Source organism: Pelophylax lessonae (assembly GCF_965119305.1).
Source record: "Pelophylax lessonae genome assembly, chromosome: 2".
Classification (NCBI taxonomy): domain Eukaryota; kingdom Metazoa; phylum Chordata; class Amphibia; order Anura; family Ranidae; genus Pelophylax; species Pelophylax lessonae.
The window spans coordinates 151,818,984-151,837,450 of NC_138769.1; the positions used below are offsets into that span (position 1 = coordinate 151,818,984).

Below are 18,467 nucleotides of genomic sequence, written 5' to 3' on the forward strand. Positions count from 1 at the left end.
GTCTATTTACCATGGTTTCCTATGGGTCACGTTCACACCTGTGGGTTTTATGGAAGAGGCCAGGGACTTTTTTCTGTTTTTTGGTCCCTTAGACTTCAATGGATCAAAAATGTATTGAAAAATGCAAAATGCACCTGGAATATGCAAACTGCAACCTTCATAGGTGTGAACCAGGCCTAAATAGGGACATTTGTGTTCCAGTGTGTTCTGGTGCGTTTTATCACTTTCCAGTACAGTTCAGTGCAGACAAAATGCAGCGTGTCCTTTTTTTTTTGTGGAACTATACCACACTGGAACTGACTGCACTGGTGAGAACTATGCCATTGAAAACCATATAATCTACTATCCATGCATTGTTGATACAGAAAAAAAAAAATGCACTGGACTGCATGAGTGTGAACTGGCCCTTAGAAAATCGATTGAAACTCCTCTTTAGGATCAGCAAACTTTATGAGGCTTATTTTTCTTACCAAGTACTTATGCTTACAAAAGAAATCATTAAGAAAACAATAATGCACAGATATATCACACAACACTTTACATCAGAGCTGGATCATCCATAAGGCAACCTAGGCAGTAGCCTAGGACCTGGTGGATATCCAGGAAGCCAAGCTACAACATTCATGCTCCTACATTAAACAAAAAGGAATAACACAAATGGTCAAAGCTATGGACCAGCCTGCCACTTGAAAAGGGGGTCTGGTGGGGCTTACCATGCAAGTAGAGTAAAACATAATGCAGATATGGGCCACGTGGGATTTCTACCTAAGAACTCTCAGAGCTGCAAGACATCAGTGCTAACTACAGCACCCAAAAAAAAAAATAGCAATCTTGCCAATTTATTTTTAACAGACAAGATTACAGTGACCCACCCTAGACAGCTGGGACACAATTTTATTTGTGTTGTGGCCATAGGCGTGCGCACGGGGTGTGCCGGGTGTGCCTGGGCACACCCTAATCACCCTGTGTCTGTTAGTGTAGGGCCGGCTGCCTCCCGAGATCTCCATCTTTGGCACTGAGGGTAGTGAGATACTCCGTGGAGAGGCAGCTGTGCTGTTGGCTCCAGCAGACAGTGAAGCTTGCCATGTGTGTGACACTGTCAGGTAATGTTACTGCTTGCAGGGAGAAAGACAAGCTGTCAAAACTCAGCGGTGATGTCGGGGATGGGCGGGACCGAACAGCTATCAAACACCAGCCAATGGGATGGGGTCTGGGCGGCTGCTTCATTTATGTGGCTCCGCCCCTTTCTTAAGCAGCCCAATCATTGGCTGGTGTTTGACAGCTGCTTGATCCCGCCCACCCCCGACATCACCGCTAAGTTTTGACAGCTGGTCTTTCTCCCTGCAAGCAGCTACATGACAGTGACTGTGTCACACACACAGTGGGGTACCAATAGGGGGGCGCACTGGGGGGTATCAGCCAGCGTCCTCTGAGAGATCCTGTATGGCAGTGTGAAGGCAGCTGCAGTGGCAGCTCCTTCAATCCATGCTGCAAGCGGGGGGCGGAGCCGCGGCAGGAAGAAAGGGGCGGAGCCTCGGCGGGAATGAGGGGGCGGAGCCTCTACGGGAAGAAGGGGGCGGAGCCTCGGCGGGAAGAAGGTGAGTGCCCATTGCCCAAGTGTGTGTGCTCTGTGTTGGATAGGAGGAGGATGGGGAAGCTGCACATAGAGGAATTCATCCTTCCCTATCCTTCCTGCAGCTGCTGAATAACTGATTGTCCTCCTCTCCCTCCTGCAGGAAGAATGGTGAAAGATCAATTCATCTATATGCAGCTGCCCCATCCCCCTCCTATACAACTTCCTTTGCTGGCCCCCCAGTGCTCTCTTAACCCCCCCTCCAGTGTTCTTATCCCCCCCTCAGTGCTCTTAACCCCCCCCCCCCCAGTGCACTAGACCCCCTGTTCTTTAGCCCCCCCATGCTCTTCAGCTCCCCACAGTGCTTTTTATCTCCCTCCCCCCTATGCTCCCTGTCCCCCCCCCCAGTGCTCTCCACCCCCCGGTTTTCCCTGCCCGCCCCCCAAGTGCTCCCTGTCCCCCCCAGTGCTCTCCACCCCCCCTGGTTTTCCCTGCTCGCCCCCCCCAGTGCTCTCCACCCCCTGCACCTTCCAACCCCCCTACAATGCTTTGCAAACCCCCTCTTAATTCTCTCCTGTCCCCCCCGCCCACCGTCCCCCTTCACCTCCTCCAGTGCTCTCTGCTTCCCCTGTGCTCTCCGGCCCCCCTAGTGCTCTTCTATCTTCTATCATGTCCTCAGTCTTTGAGCATCTCCTGTATCACGTCCTTAGTCTCTGACCATCTCCTGTATCATGTCTGCAGTCTCTGACCATCTCCTGTATCATGTCTGCAGTCTCTGACCATCTCCTGTATCATGTCTGCAGTCTCTGACCATCTCCTGTATCACGTCTGCAGTCTCTGACCATCTATTGTATCACGCCTACAGTCTCTGACCATCTATTGTATCATATAATTAAAGGGGTAGTGGTGCGCTTCAGGAATCGGCTCTAATGGATCTCTATTTGGGTAGGTGGCAGTGATGTGTATAAATCTTACTTTAAAGGTGCTCCGCGTGATAAATATAATATTTAAAATAATTAGGTGATGAAAATGCAGGTGTGTCAATCAAATCAGTAAATATACAGGTTTTCTTAAAATAAATAAATATATGGGTACGGTGTTTATCAATAGATAAATAAATAAATAAATAAACATCAGATTGCTACTTTTTTGCCAATGACATCAATAAATAAATTATATAAATCCAGTGTATGACCTTCAATCTGATTCATAGACAGTGAAATAAATATATATTGTGCTCAAAATAAAGTGCTACATGCAATTTTCTATTAAAACGGTGCTGGAAAAGATATCTGTGAATAGTTCGATTGTGATCCTTCAAATACCAATATTTAAATGAGATAGTCCAAAAGAAAAAAATTTTTTTTTTTTTATAGAGAACATCCAAAATAGCTTGTGTGAATACGTTCTTCGCTTATATCCGTGCTTCACTCATGCAATCAAGTGGCTATGATCTCCTTCACCTTGTGTGTCACCTCTGAGTGCTCTAGCCTCTCACCTTATAGGCAAGATAAATATGCCTTTGGTATCTATCCAAGCTCGACGATAGACTCAATTTCTCTCAATCTGGATCCTTTCTTCCTTAATGGAGCTGCTTTCTTGGATCCCTCTAAATGTTTGTCTTGATCGTTTTTGACACTATCCTCTTTGTCCGATCTTTAGTGTGCCTCAGAGACAAAGACTATTCATGGTGCAGTATATCCAACTCATTTATTAAAATATAAAGATTTACACTTACAATTTAGGTATGATACTTCAGCATGTAAACAAAAAACCAGCCGCCGCTGTGGAGATCGGGCTCCGTTGTAACGTCACTTCCGGCTCCTCCTACGCGTTACGTCACGAGGTCACGTGACTTCCTCAGGGAGTCCCTGAGGAAGTCACGTGACCTCGTGACGTAACGCGTAGGAGGAGCCGGAAGTGACGTTACAACGGAGCCCGATCTCCACAGCGGCGGCTGGTTTTTTGTTTACATGCTGAAGTATCATACCTAAATTGTAAGTGTAAATCTTTATATTTTAATAAATGAGTTGGATATACTGCACCATGAATAGTCTTTGTCTCTGAGGCACACTAAAGATCGGACAAAGAGGATAGTGTCAAAAACGATCAAGACAAACATTTAGAGGGATCCAAGAAAGCAGCTCCATTAAGGAAGAAAGGATCCAGATTGAGAGAAATTGAGTCTATCGTCGAGCTTGGATAGATACCAAAGGCATATTTATCTTGCCTATAAGGTGAGAGGCTAGAGCACTCAGAGGTGACACACAAGGTGAAGGAGATCATAGCCACTTGATTGCATGAGTGAAGCACGGATATAAGCGAAGAACGTATTCACACAAGCTATTTTGGATGTTCTCTATAAAAAAAAAAAAATTTTTTTCTTTTGGACTATCTCATTTAAATATTGGTATTTGAAGGATCACAATCGAACTATTCACAGATATCTTTTCCAGCACCGTTTTAATAGAAAATTGCATGTAGCACTTTATTTTGAGCACAATATATATTTATTTCACTGTCTATGAATCAGATTGAAGGTCATACACTGGATTTATATAATTTATTTATTGATGTCATTGGCAAAAAAGTAGCAATCTGATGTTTATTTATTTATTTATTTATCTATTGATAAACACCGTACCCATATATTTATTTATTTTAAGAAAACCTGTATATTTACTGATTTGATTGACACACCTGCATTTTCATCACCTAATTATTTTAAATATTATATTTATCACGCGGAGCACCTTTAAAGTAAGATTTATACACATCACTGCCACCTACCCAAATAGAGATCCATTAGAGCCGATTCCTGAAGCGCACCACTACCCCTTTAATTATATCATTTACTGCCTTAGTATCAGTCCCAGTGGCGCTGCAGCAGGGAATCTCTGGCCACCTCAGACAGCGCAGGGATCACACACACTCCCTGATCTATTGTATCATGTCTGCAGTCTCTGACCATCTCCTGTATCATGTCTGCAGTCTCTGACCATCTCTTGTATCATGTCTGCAGTCTTTGACCATCTCCTGTATCATGTCTGCAGTCTCTGACCATCTCCTGTATCATGTCTGCAGTCTCTGACCATCTCCTGTATCATGTCTGCAGTCTCTGACCATCTCCTGTATCATGTCTGCAGTCTCTGACCGTCTCATGCCAAGGTTCGCCATCACTGCTCTATATATATATATACACGCATGTGTGTTTGAGCTTTGGGGTGCACACCCTAATGCAATAGGCTGCGCACGCCTATGGTTGTGGCGTTAAGAATTTTTACTGAAGGGCCTCACTGGCTTCCTGTTTTCACCAAGGCTGAGCAAGAGATTTGCTGTACACTGAAATTACACCCTGATTGAGTGTACATGTTTTACAACATAGATCAACACAGGAATGGGATTTTTATTGATCCATCTACATTAATGACTCTTCTAAAAATATATAATGGCTGCCATGCCAAGCTGCTGTGTACAATGACCTCAGATGAGGTAACAAGAGAGACAGATCTTCAAAGTCAACACAATTTGTCTTTTGTTTTCCAGCACACAAAAAAAGAAACTGAAGGGTTACAAAATAACTCATTAGTAACCCCTAAGGCCCTGGTAACATGACTGGTTTTGTTGCAGCAACACAAAGGAACAAAACATGATGTAGTAAACTGTATGTCAAGTGGATTTAAACTTTTTTGTGTTGTTTTTGAGCATTAAAGTGGTTGTAAAGACCTGAAAGGAAAACAACCTTCTGTGTGCTGCTCCCCCCAGCACCTCCCCCCCCCCCACAATACTCACCTGAGCCCCCGCTTGATCCAGCGATGTGCACGAGAGCCTCCGCTGTCCCGGGTCTCTCTCTCCTCATTGGCTGACAAACTGTCATTTATAGCCAGTGAGCCAATGAGGAGTAAGCAGTGGGCGGGCCCGAGCCACTGCTCTATGGTTGCATAGAGCATGGTTCAGGAGCGGGCATGCATCAATGCCCCCATTTCAAGCAGCTGCTTGCTATTGGGGGCAATGGTCAAGGAGGAGGAGCCAGGAGTTCAGGGGACCCGAGAAGAGGGTTAAGGGCAGCTCTGTGAAAAAACACTGCACAGAGCAGGTAAGTATACCATGTTTGTTACTTAACCCCCCCCCCTAAAAAAAAATCTAACCTTTAGAATCATTAGGGGGGTGGTACTGCGATTTGCCTTACATTGGAGAGATTTCCTCTCACTTCATTTGGTTTCTAGAGGTCAGGAAGTGAAAATCCTCCCTTGTGGTGGGGATGCCTAGTATTGCAAGGGTAAATGCTTGTCTATGTCTAGGGTACCAGAGAAAGCACTGTACTTACCTTATCCCTGCTCTCCCAGCAGCCGATGCTCCCCTGTCCATGTCTACATCTATGTCTATATGTCTACATCTGCATATCTAGATCTGCTTGTAGACTGTCCTTCAGCATTCTCACATCCAATGCATGGCAATGGGCCCTACATTGTTCTTAAATGACATCAGAGGGCTTGTAACTGCTGGACAGTAGGGAGGAAGAGGGTGCAGAGACAGGTCTAGCAACATAGAAGCCTGCTGGAGTTAATGATTGGGTAAGTAAAATAGCTTTTTCTGGTACTCTAGACATAAATGAACATTGAAACCTTGGCAGCGTACGAGAGAGGATTTTTATTTTCCCCTGAGTTCAGCTTGAAAACAAATCCCTTAAATGGAACACAGACGGCAACAAATTCTGATGGGGGTTTTAAATAATCCCTACTCTATCCAAAATAAAAAAGGTATATATTTTAACATTGGGGCAATCCTAATTTGTCCATTTAGACCTTGTATTTAAGTTCAAACTGAACTTTCAGTTGAATTCAACTAAAAACATTCCAAGTGCATCAAATCGTTAGATCTGCAAATCTGCTTTTTTTTAGCCCCAACATGAGTAGAAAAACCTGTTTCCCACTAGAATGCTGCAGAGAAGGAGTCTTGTTCTTTGTGTGGAAGCAGTTATCTCTCTGCAGTGGTTCCAACATACTCCCTGCTGAGTCAGAGCTAGAGCCCTCCAATCAGCAGGAAGCATGAGCTTTACTGAGCTATAGGGTTTGCTCATCAGGGGGAGTGTGGGACCTCTGCACAGAGACCATTGCTTCCATGAGCATGGCAAGGGTCCTTCTCTGCAACACAGGCTTTTCTGCTTAGAGTGAGGCTGCTTTGCAAAGAAAACTGTTATGGCTCATTAACACACGTACAGAGAACCATACACCATGGAAAGAAAGTGTATCTCTGCACCCAGGAATAACAGATGTATGCATATAGCCTCCTGTACAAATAAATGACAGGCTGTGGCTGAACAGCATATTGGAGCCTTTACTTGCCTATAGGGACAGCTGATCCGCCCTGCGTGCAAACTGTTTGCATCAAGGGGCACACATCTGTACACAAGTAAATGCTCAGATATGCAATCATCACTGTGCAGTTGCAGCCTGTCATTGATTAGCAAAGCTCTCTGTGCCCATGGGAATGTACCCTAAAGTGATAATAAAGCCTTGTTCTTGTTTTTCAAATAACAAACATCTTATACTTACCTTCTCTGTGCAGTGTTTTTGCACAGAGCAGCCCGCACCCTCTTCTTCTCGGGTCCCATGCCGGCGCTCCTAGCCCCTTTCTCTTGCTGGGTGCCCCCACAGCAAGCAGCTTGCAATGGGGGCACCCAAATAGATGCACTCCCAAACTGTGCCTCTGTGTCGTCCCCCCCTTAGTTTGCTGATTGGCTCACTGGCTGTGATTGACACGAGTGAGAGCCAATGGCCAAAAAGCAATCAGGAGTGCAAGTCCTTGGAGAGACAAGGCTCTCTTGGACATCGCTGAATCAAGAGGGGGCTCAGGTAAGTATTAGGGGGGAATAGAAAAAGAAAAGAGGGCGCACTGGCCTAGTGAATTATCCAACAGATTTATTAAACAATATGAATAAAATCATAAAGATATCTACTCACAGACGTAAGTTAAAAACACGCTTGTTAGGCCACATATGTGGCTATCTCTTATCGCTTGCTCGAATCACCGAACCTGGGAGTGGGGGGTCCTGGATGAGACCCCTTAGGCTGACGCGTTTCGAAGGACTGGCCTTCTTCTTTAGAGCTTCACAGGCTCTGAAGAAGAAGGCCAGTCCTTCATAATGCGTCAGCCTAAGGGGTCTCATTCAGGAAACCCCACTCCCAGGTTCAGTGATTTGAGCAAACAATGAAAGATTGCCACACATGTGGCCTTACCAGCGTGTTTTTAACTTACGTCTGTGAGTAGACATCTTTATGATTTTATTCAGATTTTTTAATAAATCTGTTGGATATTGCACTAGGCCAGTGCGCCCTCTTTTCTTTTTCTATTCTCGCAGCACTGTCGGGACGACCCCAGTCCTAAAGGGCAGCAAGGCATCTATGAGATTGTCCAAGATTTGACCAGGTACCTGTGACACTACACAGTCAGCTGACCATAGCGCAGGATTGTGTTGTTCTTTTCTGTAAGTATTAGGGGGGTGGTTCCACACAGAAGGTTTTTTTACTTTCATGCATAGAACTGTGCCTTTACAACCACTTTAAGTGCCGGTTCACAGTTATGCGATGCGGGAAGGCTGCGAATTCGCAGCCTGTTCCCGCATCGCAAACGCACATCTGGCAGTTCACACTGCCATATGCGATACGCAGGGGGTGTCAATGAAATGTTAACGACACCCCCAGTTTGATCGCATATCGCAGTGCGATCTGACAGTTCGCACAGGATCGGATCGCACAAGTGTGAACCACTGTGCGATCCGATCCTGATGCGGTTGGAAAAAAGGGTCATGTGCGAGTTTGGTACGGATACAGTGTGAATTCAGCCATACAAAGTGTATGGCTGAATTCACATCCGCACCTCCGATCGCATGTAATGAAGGAGCAGTGCGCTCCGAATTACATGCGATTGGCACACTCGCATAAATGTGCCCTAAGACCTCTCAACTGCCCATCAGGCTCTGCCCAACCAGTTGCTCAAGTAAATTCCCAAATACTGTATGTTCATTGCCCTATTTGAGTAATGATATCACCAGTATCCCAGACCTTTTTTTTTTACGTTTAGCGGAGATCTTACTGTTGGTTTGCTAATTTGCAAACTAGCAAATCTATTGCTGCCATTGTGACAAGGCCTTAAATTACGGTAGTAAGAACTACCTGAATTTGGTGCCCATGGCAGTAATGTTACCAAAACTGGTGCAAATGCTTGCCTATACTAGGTGCAGGAAGAGGGAACTATTGCCAGAAAAATGTAATTAAGGCTGTATTAACATCAACAGATAATCTTGTAATGGAAGGAAATATACCAACCTTGATAAAGGGGAAGGTGACAGCGGAGGAAGCATAGGACCCAATCATTAGTGCAATAAAAGTTGAACGTAGGTCACCAAACATGTTGGGCAGCTTTAAAAAAAAAAAACAGGATTGTTAAAGTTTACTGTGGATAGGCTACTTTTTCATATTAACAAGTGACAATGACTGCACATAGCTGTGATATAACATTATCAGAATTTCATCTACAAATAGCACAAGGTTTGTGGCTTAAAGGAAATTAAAGATGTTATCAGCCTTTATTTGACAGAAGAGTGATTATACAGTACAGTCTATATGACAGTAGTTTATTGTGTGGGCATTGTTCTCTAGTCAGCAGCACAGCAGGATCCCACTAAGTTATTGTGTCATACCCCTGGCATTTTCTTTCAAAGCAGCAAGACTAATATGAGGAATTTTTAAACAGTTTCTATTTCTAACACAAAATTTAAACAATCACGAATGAAACATATTATCAATTATTTCAGGAATAAAAATAAGGAATCTCTAGGGGAGTAATAACATTTTTCCAGAGAAAACGAAATCTTATTCGAGTCCTTTTGTGGGTGGTAAATGTGTTACTATCATTAGTTACACCATTTATAGCACACATCCATAACTTCGATAAACACTAGTGATGCAATGCCAGAGGCCAAGCATTACTTTCAGCTAGAGATGGTCTCGGGCGCGTTCGAGTTCCCACGTGCCCGATCCCACCAGGAAGCCGACACTGCACTCCGCTAATCACGGGCAGAGAGACATTTCCCAGTCCGCAGCTGCACAAATCGGGAAATGTCTCAGTGCCTGTGATTAGCGGAGTGCAGTGTCGGCTTCCTGGTGGGATCGGGCACGTGGGAACCCGAACACGCCCGAGCCCATCTTTACTTGCAACTATAGGGCAGTATATGAGTTTACTTCATATCAGAATTTATTCATATTATTTACATAAAGAATATTTTCAACATGGTAGAAAACAGGCAACTCATGCATAGGAGCGTGTATCCGCACAGTGGCACGGTGGGGAATTCCTCGACTGCTTATGATTGGAGGAGTATAAGAGATGATTAAGGCCCCACACACCTACACAGGTTGAACTGGATGGACTATTGTCTTTATTCAACCTCACCTACTATGTAACTATGTAACTATGAGGTCTGCAGTGACAACTTCCCTGAAGGATTGCTCAGGCAGATTCAGACTAGTATTGCCGGAGCTCATCCCTGCTAATGAATCATTTTTTTGTCTTCATTAAAAAGTAAAAAAAAAAAAATATATGATTTTGCTGCAACCAAGTATGCACCAAGTCAAAGGTAAAAGCCACTATGCACCCTAGAAGCACTCAACCTTTGTAATGAGGGATCTCTCCCATCATGCTCTTCTCTGGGACAAACAAAGTCTATAAACACGCTATACACAGAGCAAACTACTGGTTTCTGATGAACCATACAAAATGTGCTTCATGAATGGCCCTGTCAACACCCTCCTTGAAGTTTCCAATTGAAAAATTGAAGGAGTTGAGAGGAATATCAGCTGACCATCAGCTGCATGCAATTATTAATCACAGTGGGAGAATAGTTCATCCATACTGTATAGGGATGCTGTAGTCAACTGCGGGCAGGCTTGCTGGAAAACGTTAGTTTGATTATTGATGCAGCCTCCGCTGTCAGAATACGGATTCCCGCATCCACCTCAAATTTGTGGATAGGAGAATCAGTTAAAGCGGAACTCCACCCAAAATGGGAAATTCCGCTTTTTTGCTATCCCCTTGCACCTGTCAGGGGGGGAGAGCGTGCACCTGGTTTCGCTGCGGTGAAGTCCCCCCGGGAGTTCAGGCCCCGTCCTCCTTTTCCCTTCACTGGGCAATTTATAAAGCACAGCGCCCTTTGTGCATGCACAGTAAGGAGTCATCAGCTGTGAAGCCGCAAGGATTCACTGCCAGTTTCCCTTACCCGAGATGGCGGTGGCAGCACCCGAGAGCCGATTGAAAAATCAGCTCGGGTGAAGACACTGCTGGATTTGTGGACAAGTAAGTGTCCTCATATTAAAAGTCAGCAGCAGCTACAGTATTTGTAGCTGCTGACTTTTCATTTTTTCTGAAGCAGCCCGGAGCTTCGCTTTAAGTTTTCTTCTTTCAACCCACTAGCTGGAAAAAAAAAAAAACAGCCATGTATAATCAGCTATAGTGTAACCAAGGGTTGTGCACAAAGGGGATCGCTGAAGAAGTCCCGCCTACTCGGACGTAACACGTACGGGGGATTGGTCACATGATCCACGGCCGTACTGACCAGGAAGTAACTAGGAAGCATCACAGCACAGCACGCTGCACGCTCTGCATTTTTTATGCTCTTAATCTATGGATACAATGTAAGTGGGATTCTTGTTTTTGGGCTAATAAATTTGGCAATATATACCGAGAGCACTAGATCCCTTTGGTTTTTTATTACATATTTCGGGGGATGTATCCTGGAGACTCGTTTGTATTAGCCACTCATTCCGTGGTGAAGACTGCTTTTGTAAACATCTGAGGGTTGTGTGCTTGGAGCTGAGTTTCCAGATTTTAAGTGATTTATGCGATTTGACCCTGCAGGGTCGTACCATTGAGGCAGATAATGCTTGCTGGTGGGAAGCTGCGAGCACAGAAATCACACTGAATGTTGTTGTTCACCAGACCACATGTGGACTTTTTTCTCTCTTACATCACTTCAAGCTATAGACTGTCTCCCTTATTATCATTATTATTTTCATTGTTGACTCTGCAAATTCCATTGTTTGATTATGCAATTTGAGTCATTTCATTCATTCTAAGAGGGTTTATGACTGCGCTGCACTATGATTTAAATTTTCAGAAGTTGGAAGTAACTGAATCACTAGGTATACAAGTTATGAATATCTACAATGTTTATTCGGTCTGGACAGAAAAAGGCGAGGCTGAGGGTAACTCAGGGGAGTTTGTAACTCACTCAATGCACACCTAATCCTTATGTGACACCTCCAGTTTATTTAAAGCACTCAGAAAATTCCTTCAATGGACATGTCACTACTCTAAGAAATTGCACCTGGCTATGCTAAACACAGAGTAACAATACCAGCTGATTCACAGATGACAGGTAACCACTGAGAAGTAGAAGCCAGAGCTGTAGAACAACAGCAGGATGATACAAAAGGTAATCTATGACCCTGAAATAATTTGGAAAACAAAATAGGATAGGCTACTAAACTATATAAGCCCCAAATGATCCTGTTATTGGAAAGATGTGACTGATGCGATCTCATTAGTGTACAAGGTCAAGGTTCCGATCCTATTGTTTGTTAGTAGCAGTAGATGAAGAAATGTATACCCCTCCAATTATTGTTGCGGTACTTATGCTGGCCATACACGTATAGATTTTCATCCGGAAATTTTCGTTTCAAGAAAATTCGTTTGATTTTCTAATCGTTAGTGGGGTTAAATCGATGTCCTTTTTTGACTGCAGCGACGGGAAAATTCGTAGGGGCAGAAGGGAAAACTTTTCTCGATCAATGAATTTTCGGGCAGTGTATGTGGTAATCGTTCAGAAATTACATTCATTTTAAAATTAAATGTTAAAAGCAAAAGACAATTTTCGAACGACATTCGTCTATTCAAAGAATGTTCAAAGAATGTTCAAAGAATGTTCAAAGAATATTCCCGTCCAAAAATCTATACGTGTATGGCTAGCATTAGACTTTTATATATCACACGGAAGCAAATCGCCAGATTCTGGTTATTGTCACATGCACCCGCGAAGAAACAGAGGGTAAAACTGGTTAACTTTATTCCTATATGGGAACATTTAACATACCAACATGTAAATTCTACTCTATATGGCAGGCATGGTTGGACACTCCAAGACCTGCTCACCCTTAACTGGTCATGCACAGACTGCTACAGGTATGAATGTTAAATACCTTCTGACATCTCCCTCTAGGGTAGGATATTAGAGAGTTGTCCATACACAAGTATTATCGCAAGTGAGAATCACAAATCTGCAATTTTTGTCCTTGCCCAATGAGGTTATGTTTATCCTCAAAGCTTTGGGGATAGAAAGAACCATATTTTGTTTTTGGTCCGTTGGCCGTTGATTTCTCTTCCTGATGGGGTGAGAGTAGTTAAGCCCCGTACACACGATCAGATTATCAAACGATCTGTCGTCCGTTTTTTGTGGCATGCTAGTCTGATGTGGAAAGTGAAGAAGTTATTTTCATACGAATTTTCCCGTACGACAGAATTCTACTTCAGAAGTGATGTCATGTGTTGGATTGCTTTCTTTGTGTTCTTTCGTCTCTGAGCATGCCTAGTCTTGCTCTTAAGATTTTTTTTCCGTCAAAATCTGTACTAATGAGACGAAAATCGGACGTTGTATTACGGACAGCAAAAATTTTATAGCCTGCACATCAGGATTTTGTCAGCCGAAAAGTCGGAGTTGGCTGTCGAAAGCACCATACTAACCATCCGAAAATCGGCAGATCGGTCGTCGGACGAATTTACCCTACAGATTTTCTTATCGTGTGTACAGGCCTTTAGAACTTACGCTCTCAAATGTTTTTTTCTTTTTCTTTAGGTTCTACAGGACTTGATTTGTCATCTCTAAAATCCTATGTAACTACATTACTGTTCCTAATGGTTGAGATGATCTGACTCCTAGGATGTGTTATTTTCCTTATCAAGTGAATTTTGTATACCTCTTTGATGTATGTTCTAGGCTTCCTATATGTCTAGATTACTGTATTTTGTTTTTGATGACTAATGGCACAATAAACATTTTCCTGATTAAAAAAAAAAAAATGATATAAGGTGGATAGAATATATAATGTTGCTAACCAAGCTACAAATTGCAGTGCTCAACCACGCACCTAAAATGGTTCCTTATTTTAGTCATTGTAACCTTGTGCTAGTACAGTTCAGTTCGCAACTGTTTTTATGCTAAGCCAATTCTGAAATTTTTAATAACCCTTCATTTAGAAAATATAAAAATATTTGGTGACACCCACAGAGCACATCTGAGGTTGTCGTCTCCTCTTTATCATGACCTTCTCCAAAAACAACCTGAAGTCCTTGGCCTTGTCTGCTCTTCTTTCTCCTGGTCTAGATAGGAAGACCCTTATCAGCTCTCCCTGACCGATAGGAAGACCCTTATCAGCTCTCCCTGACCTGGTAACGTGCCCCCCTGTAAATGGGCACATTCTCTGAGCCATTCCAAAATCTTCCTGCTTTGCTATTGTAATAACAAACAAGCACATTCTGTCTGGCCTCCTCAAACTGAGAACACCAAGTCCATCCCTCCTCCCCCACAACCAGAAAAGAACTCAAACAGAACCCGTTCCCTGAGCACACAATCATCTGCGTAAATTGGACCAAATTTAACTGATGACACCGATGCTGGCCTTCAATAGAGCCTGTGACGGAGATAAGCATTTATACAAAGACACTGCTATCTTTCAAAACAATCTCTGACATTTCCGCTGTTTAAACTACATATTATAATGAATATACAAGCTGTTAACATCTAAACTGGGCTGGCTCACAGTCTATAAGAGCTCATTCACAAAAGGAAATGTATGTGAATCGCACATTGTATTATAATACAATTCAGTACTTTCTGAATGGCAAGTGTTACCATGGAGGTATTAGAGGCTTAGCATCAAGAAATTAAGGGAGAGATTTACTAAGACTGGAGAGTGCAAATAAAAAAAATCTGGTGCATGTCTGCATAGAAACCAATCAGCTTCCAGGTTTTTAGGAAGCTAATTGGCTACCATGCACAGCTGCACTGGATTCTGAGTGCTCTGATTTTTGTAAATCTCCCCCTAAAGCCTCGTACACACGCAACGAATTTCCGCCGACCGGTCGTCCGTCTTTTGTCCAGATTGGTGCTTTGTTGGTTGGAATGAGTTCTAGACTGCACACGAATTTTCCCGTACGACAGAATTCTACTTCAGAAGTGATGTCATGTGTTGGATTGCTTTGTATGTGTTCTTTCTTCTCTGAGCATGCCTAGTCTTGCTCGTAAGATTTTTCCCCATCAAAATCTGTACTAATGAGATGAAAATCGGACGTGTTTTGATGGTCGACAAAAATTATATAGCCTGCACACCAGGATTTTTTCGGCCGAAAAGTTGGAGTCGGTTGTCGGAAGCATCATACTAACAAGCCGAAAATCGGCAGATCGGTCGTCGGACGAAATTTCCCGGCCGAATTTCTACTCGTGTGTACGGGGCTTAAGTGTCAAGCTTATATTGTCTGCTGCAGTCCGGAAGGGTCACCACCTGACCCCTGTCAAGACTGGAAGGCGGTGACGTTACAGTCAATGGACCATCCAAGGGGGACAAAGGGGCCGCGACAGGCCAAACCTCAACTGCTGCAAAATTAAAAGTATCCCGGCAGGAAGCCATCCCTGCCGGCAGAAGACAGTGATTATCGCTAAGGGCTATAGCAACTGCTTGCGATAATCTCAAGTGAATCTGGCAGGCTGGTTGTACCCCCGTTGATCGATTGATCAACTTGGGACTTTCAGCCTGCCCATTAATGGTTTGAATCTCGGCCGGTTCCTGCTGAACTGTGTTTAGCCAGCCTTACTTTCTTGATGGTAAGCCTTCAATACCTCCATGGTGACATTTGACATTCAGAATGTTCTGAATTGTATTATATGCTGTTAAATAATTTTTCAGGTGCTTTCGTGGTCTCCCTGATAAAGCAGCAGTGGGCGGCAAAATGCATTGGAATCCACCACTGAAAATTTTGTGCATCAATTTTTTAACAATCTAACACTTGTTTTGGTTTTTTTTATTGATGGTTATATTTTATGGTTGTAACAATTTCATATTGTTCACAAGGTCATATAGGTCTATGAGCTCTTTTATTATAAAATTATGTAATAAAGGTCTTGTTTTAAATTTGATTGTGCTACCTCACTCTTTATCTATACAGCCGTGAAAGCCCCCACGTACCTTTAAGGGTTATTGTTTTTTCTCCAATATCTTTAATTGGTGCTATGCATTTTTACTTTTAGCTAGCGTTCTACTTTATCTTGCTGTACACTGTGAATTCGTATTTGTTTTTTTATATTTAAAGCAAAAAGATGCTTAGCTTTCATTTCTTGTATTGTGCAAAAAAAACGGGGGGGGGGGGGGGGGTGAGCTGGGTGTCTAATTGTAGACTGGTTGAACCAAAGAGAACGTCATATAAGTTATCGACACCTGACAGTATGCAGACACCAAGGGAGTGACGGCAAATCAGTTATCACACACTTTTCTGTTACAGTAGTGTTCAATGTTTTTCTATCTGACACATGCTGTTTGGTGCATACACAAAAAGATAAGAATTTCTGAGGATAAATGGCAGAGACATCTATACATTTCTAGATAACAAAATTTAAGAAAAACCAAGAAAACAAGTACATTTGGAGCTGCTTTCTGGAGGGACTCACAGGAACACTGGCTGGAATAAATAGAATAGAAACTGCACTCAGAAGGTTTTTTTACCTTAATGTAGAAAATGCTTTAAGGTTAAAAACATTTGGCCTTTAGAACAACTTTAATACCATAAAAATAAGGATCTACCTGTTAAGTAGTTCCTATGGATTGTTGGATAGAAAGGGGGTTATTTACAACTTTGTTTTTCTTTTAAGACTTACCACCAATTTTATTTTCTATATTGGGTATTTCTGCTCTACACCTACACATAGTAGAAGTGTCCCTATTATGACATGGGCAAATGTCACGTCGTAAAGTGCATCCGCCTGCTCAGCGGGGGATCTCTCCTTTGATCCCCGCTGAGCAGGCGGATGACAAGTCCGTGTCTGCTCCGTTATGCAGAGCGGACGCGGACACAGCCCCGCTGTTCTCTATGAGGCAGTCGGATGGAAACAGACCACCTGTCCACTTCCATCCGATTGTCATTCGATCCAACGGATGGATGGGAAATGGATCCCTATCTGTTTTTGGCAGACAGGATCGAATCGGATGCCCATGTCGGCTAACATCCGTTGCGCTGTAGATAAACAAGGGCTGGTCCAATCAGGTCCGCCTTAAAAACTGACAGCCAGTGAAACCAGCCTTAAAGTGGACCTGTCTTTCTGTTTAATTTGCTATTCAGCTTTTAACAAATTTGAATTTAAAATTTTAAACAGGGTTTTTCTTGGAGGAATTATTCCACTACAGTATGGGTAAAATCAACCAAAACCTAATTTGTTGTTTGTCACAGAATACATAGCCACATAGCCACTAGTGACATCACACAACAATCACACAGCTATTCATACTAAAAGCAAAGGATATACATTATGTGCAAAGGTTTCATTCATGTGGTGTTCCTGGCCATTGAGATTTTCTGATTTATCTGTAGCCAGTACAGCCAAGTGTTTCTGATTTACTGCAGATGGAAAGCCTGGGCAAAGCAATGACAGGCTGATACTATCCATGGCTGTTCACATGTAATCAAAGGCCTCATTCACATAGAGCGTACACAACTGTACACCCTTGGAGGGTGGTGTTTACCCACACGGGGGTGCACAGGTGTTCTGTGCATTCCATTCCATTGCTGTAAATTGGGATGCAGCAGCTACACGGATACAGCCACTGCTCCCAATCTGACATCTATGCAGGTTCAGGTGCACCCACACATTGGGAGCAGAGGCTGCGTCCATGCAGCAGCTGCTTCCCAATTGACAGCAATAGAACTGCATGCACAGGGAAGCATCCTTCCACCTTCCACAAGCTTATATGTACGCCTTGTGTGAATGAGGCCAAAGAATGATTTCATGTGGCTAAAATTAGTAGCCCTGTACATAGACTGTTTATGACCAGGGCCGGATATCTGTTCCTAACTGCAGGTGATCGGTCAACTTGCAATTACATGAAAGGAAGCTACGGAGCATCTCAGGTAAGTGGAAACACCTGGCTGTACCCGCTGCAAAAAATATGCAGATTGGGGTGGTGTAAAACCAGCAACATCCATGTGAATGAGTCCTAAAACTGCCTGATCATCCCCACTCAAGGCTTAATAATAAAGCTTACCTGTAGGTAAAATTAAAATCTAGTAAACTTGCACGGTTTAGGAGATATTCGCCCTGCTTCGATTGACCTTCAGAGCTCCTTGCCGGAAAGTGAACTCCCACGTGCATTCGTGGGAGTGACGTCATCGCGGCACCGGCCACTCACAGCGCCGGAGCTGCCGAACCCAGGAAGAGATGCCGGGGGAAGATGTCAGCTGCCTCAGCAGTGTCCGGGCGACCGTGTCCAGGCTTCGTTCTAAGGTAAGTATTTCATAATGAGCTAGTATGCAATGCATACTAGCTCATTATGCCTTTGTCCTGCAGGGTTTGTTTTTTTTTTGTTTTTTTGAGGATACAACCGCTATAAGTGCTGCTCTGTAGAGTATCATAGGACACTACTGTATCATACGACATGTTACTGTTAGGTTCAGGCATGATATGTACAAAAAGGTTTCATATCATTTTTACACAAAACCTTATTTAGATTTTTAAATGTGAAATTATTTTGACACCTATGCAAATAATTATTATTTTTTGGGTGAGGGGAGAAAGTCT

The 18,467-nt window shown here is 43.3% G+C and overlaps 1 protein-coding gene across 2 annotated transcripts in view; it reads right to left on the reverse strand.

The window, feature by feature from the left end:
• The window catches only part of SLC43A2 (solute carrier family 43 member 2), a 120,029-nt gene that overhangs the window by 25,137 nt on the left and 76,425 nt on the right, over positions 1-18,467 (reverse strand). For both annotated transcript variants that reach the window (XM_082245152.1, XM_082245151.1), the window contains exon 6: positions 8,902-8,994. In XM_082245152.1, coding sequence (XP_082101278.1) covers positions 8,902-8,994 — 93 coding nt within the window. The remainder of the gene's footprint in view (positions 1-8,901; positions 8,995-18,467) is intronic.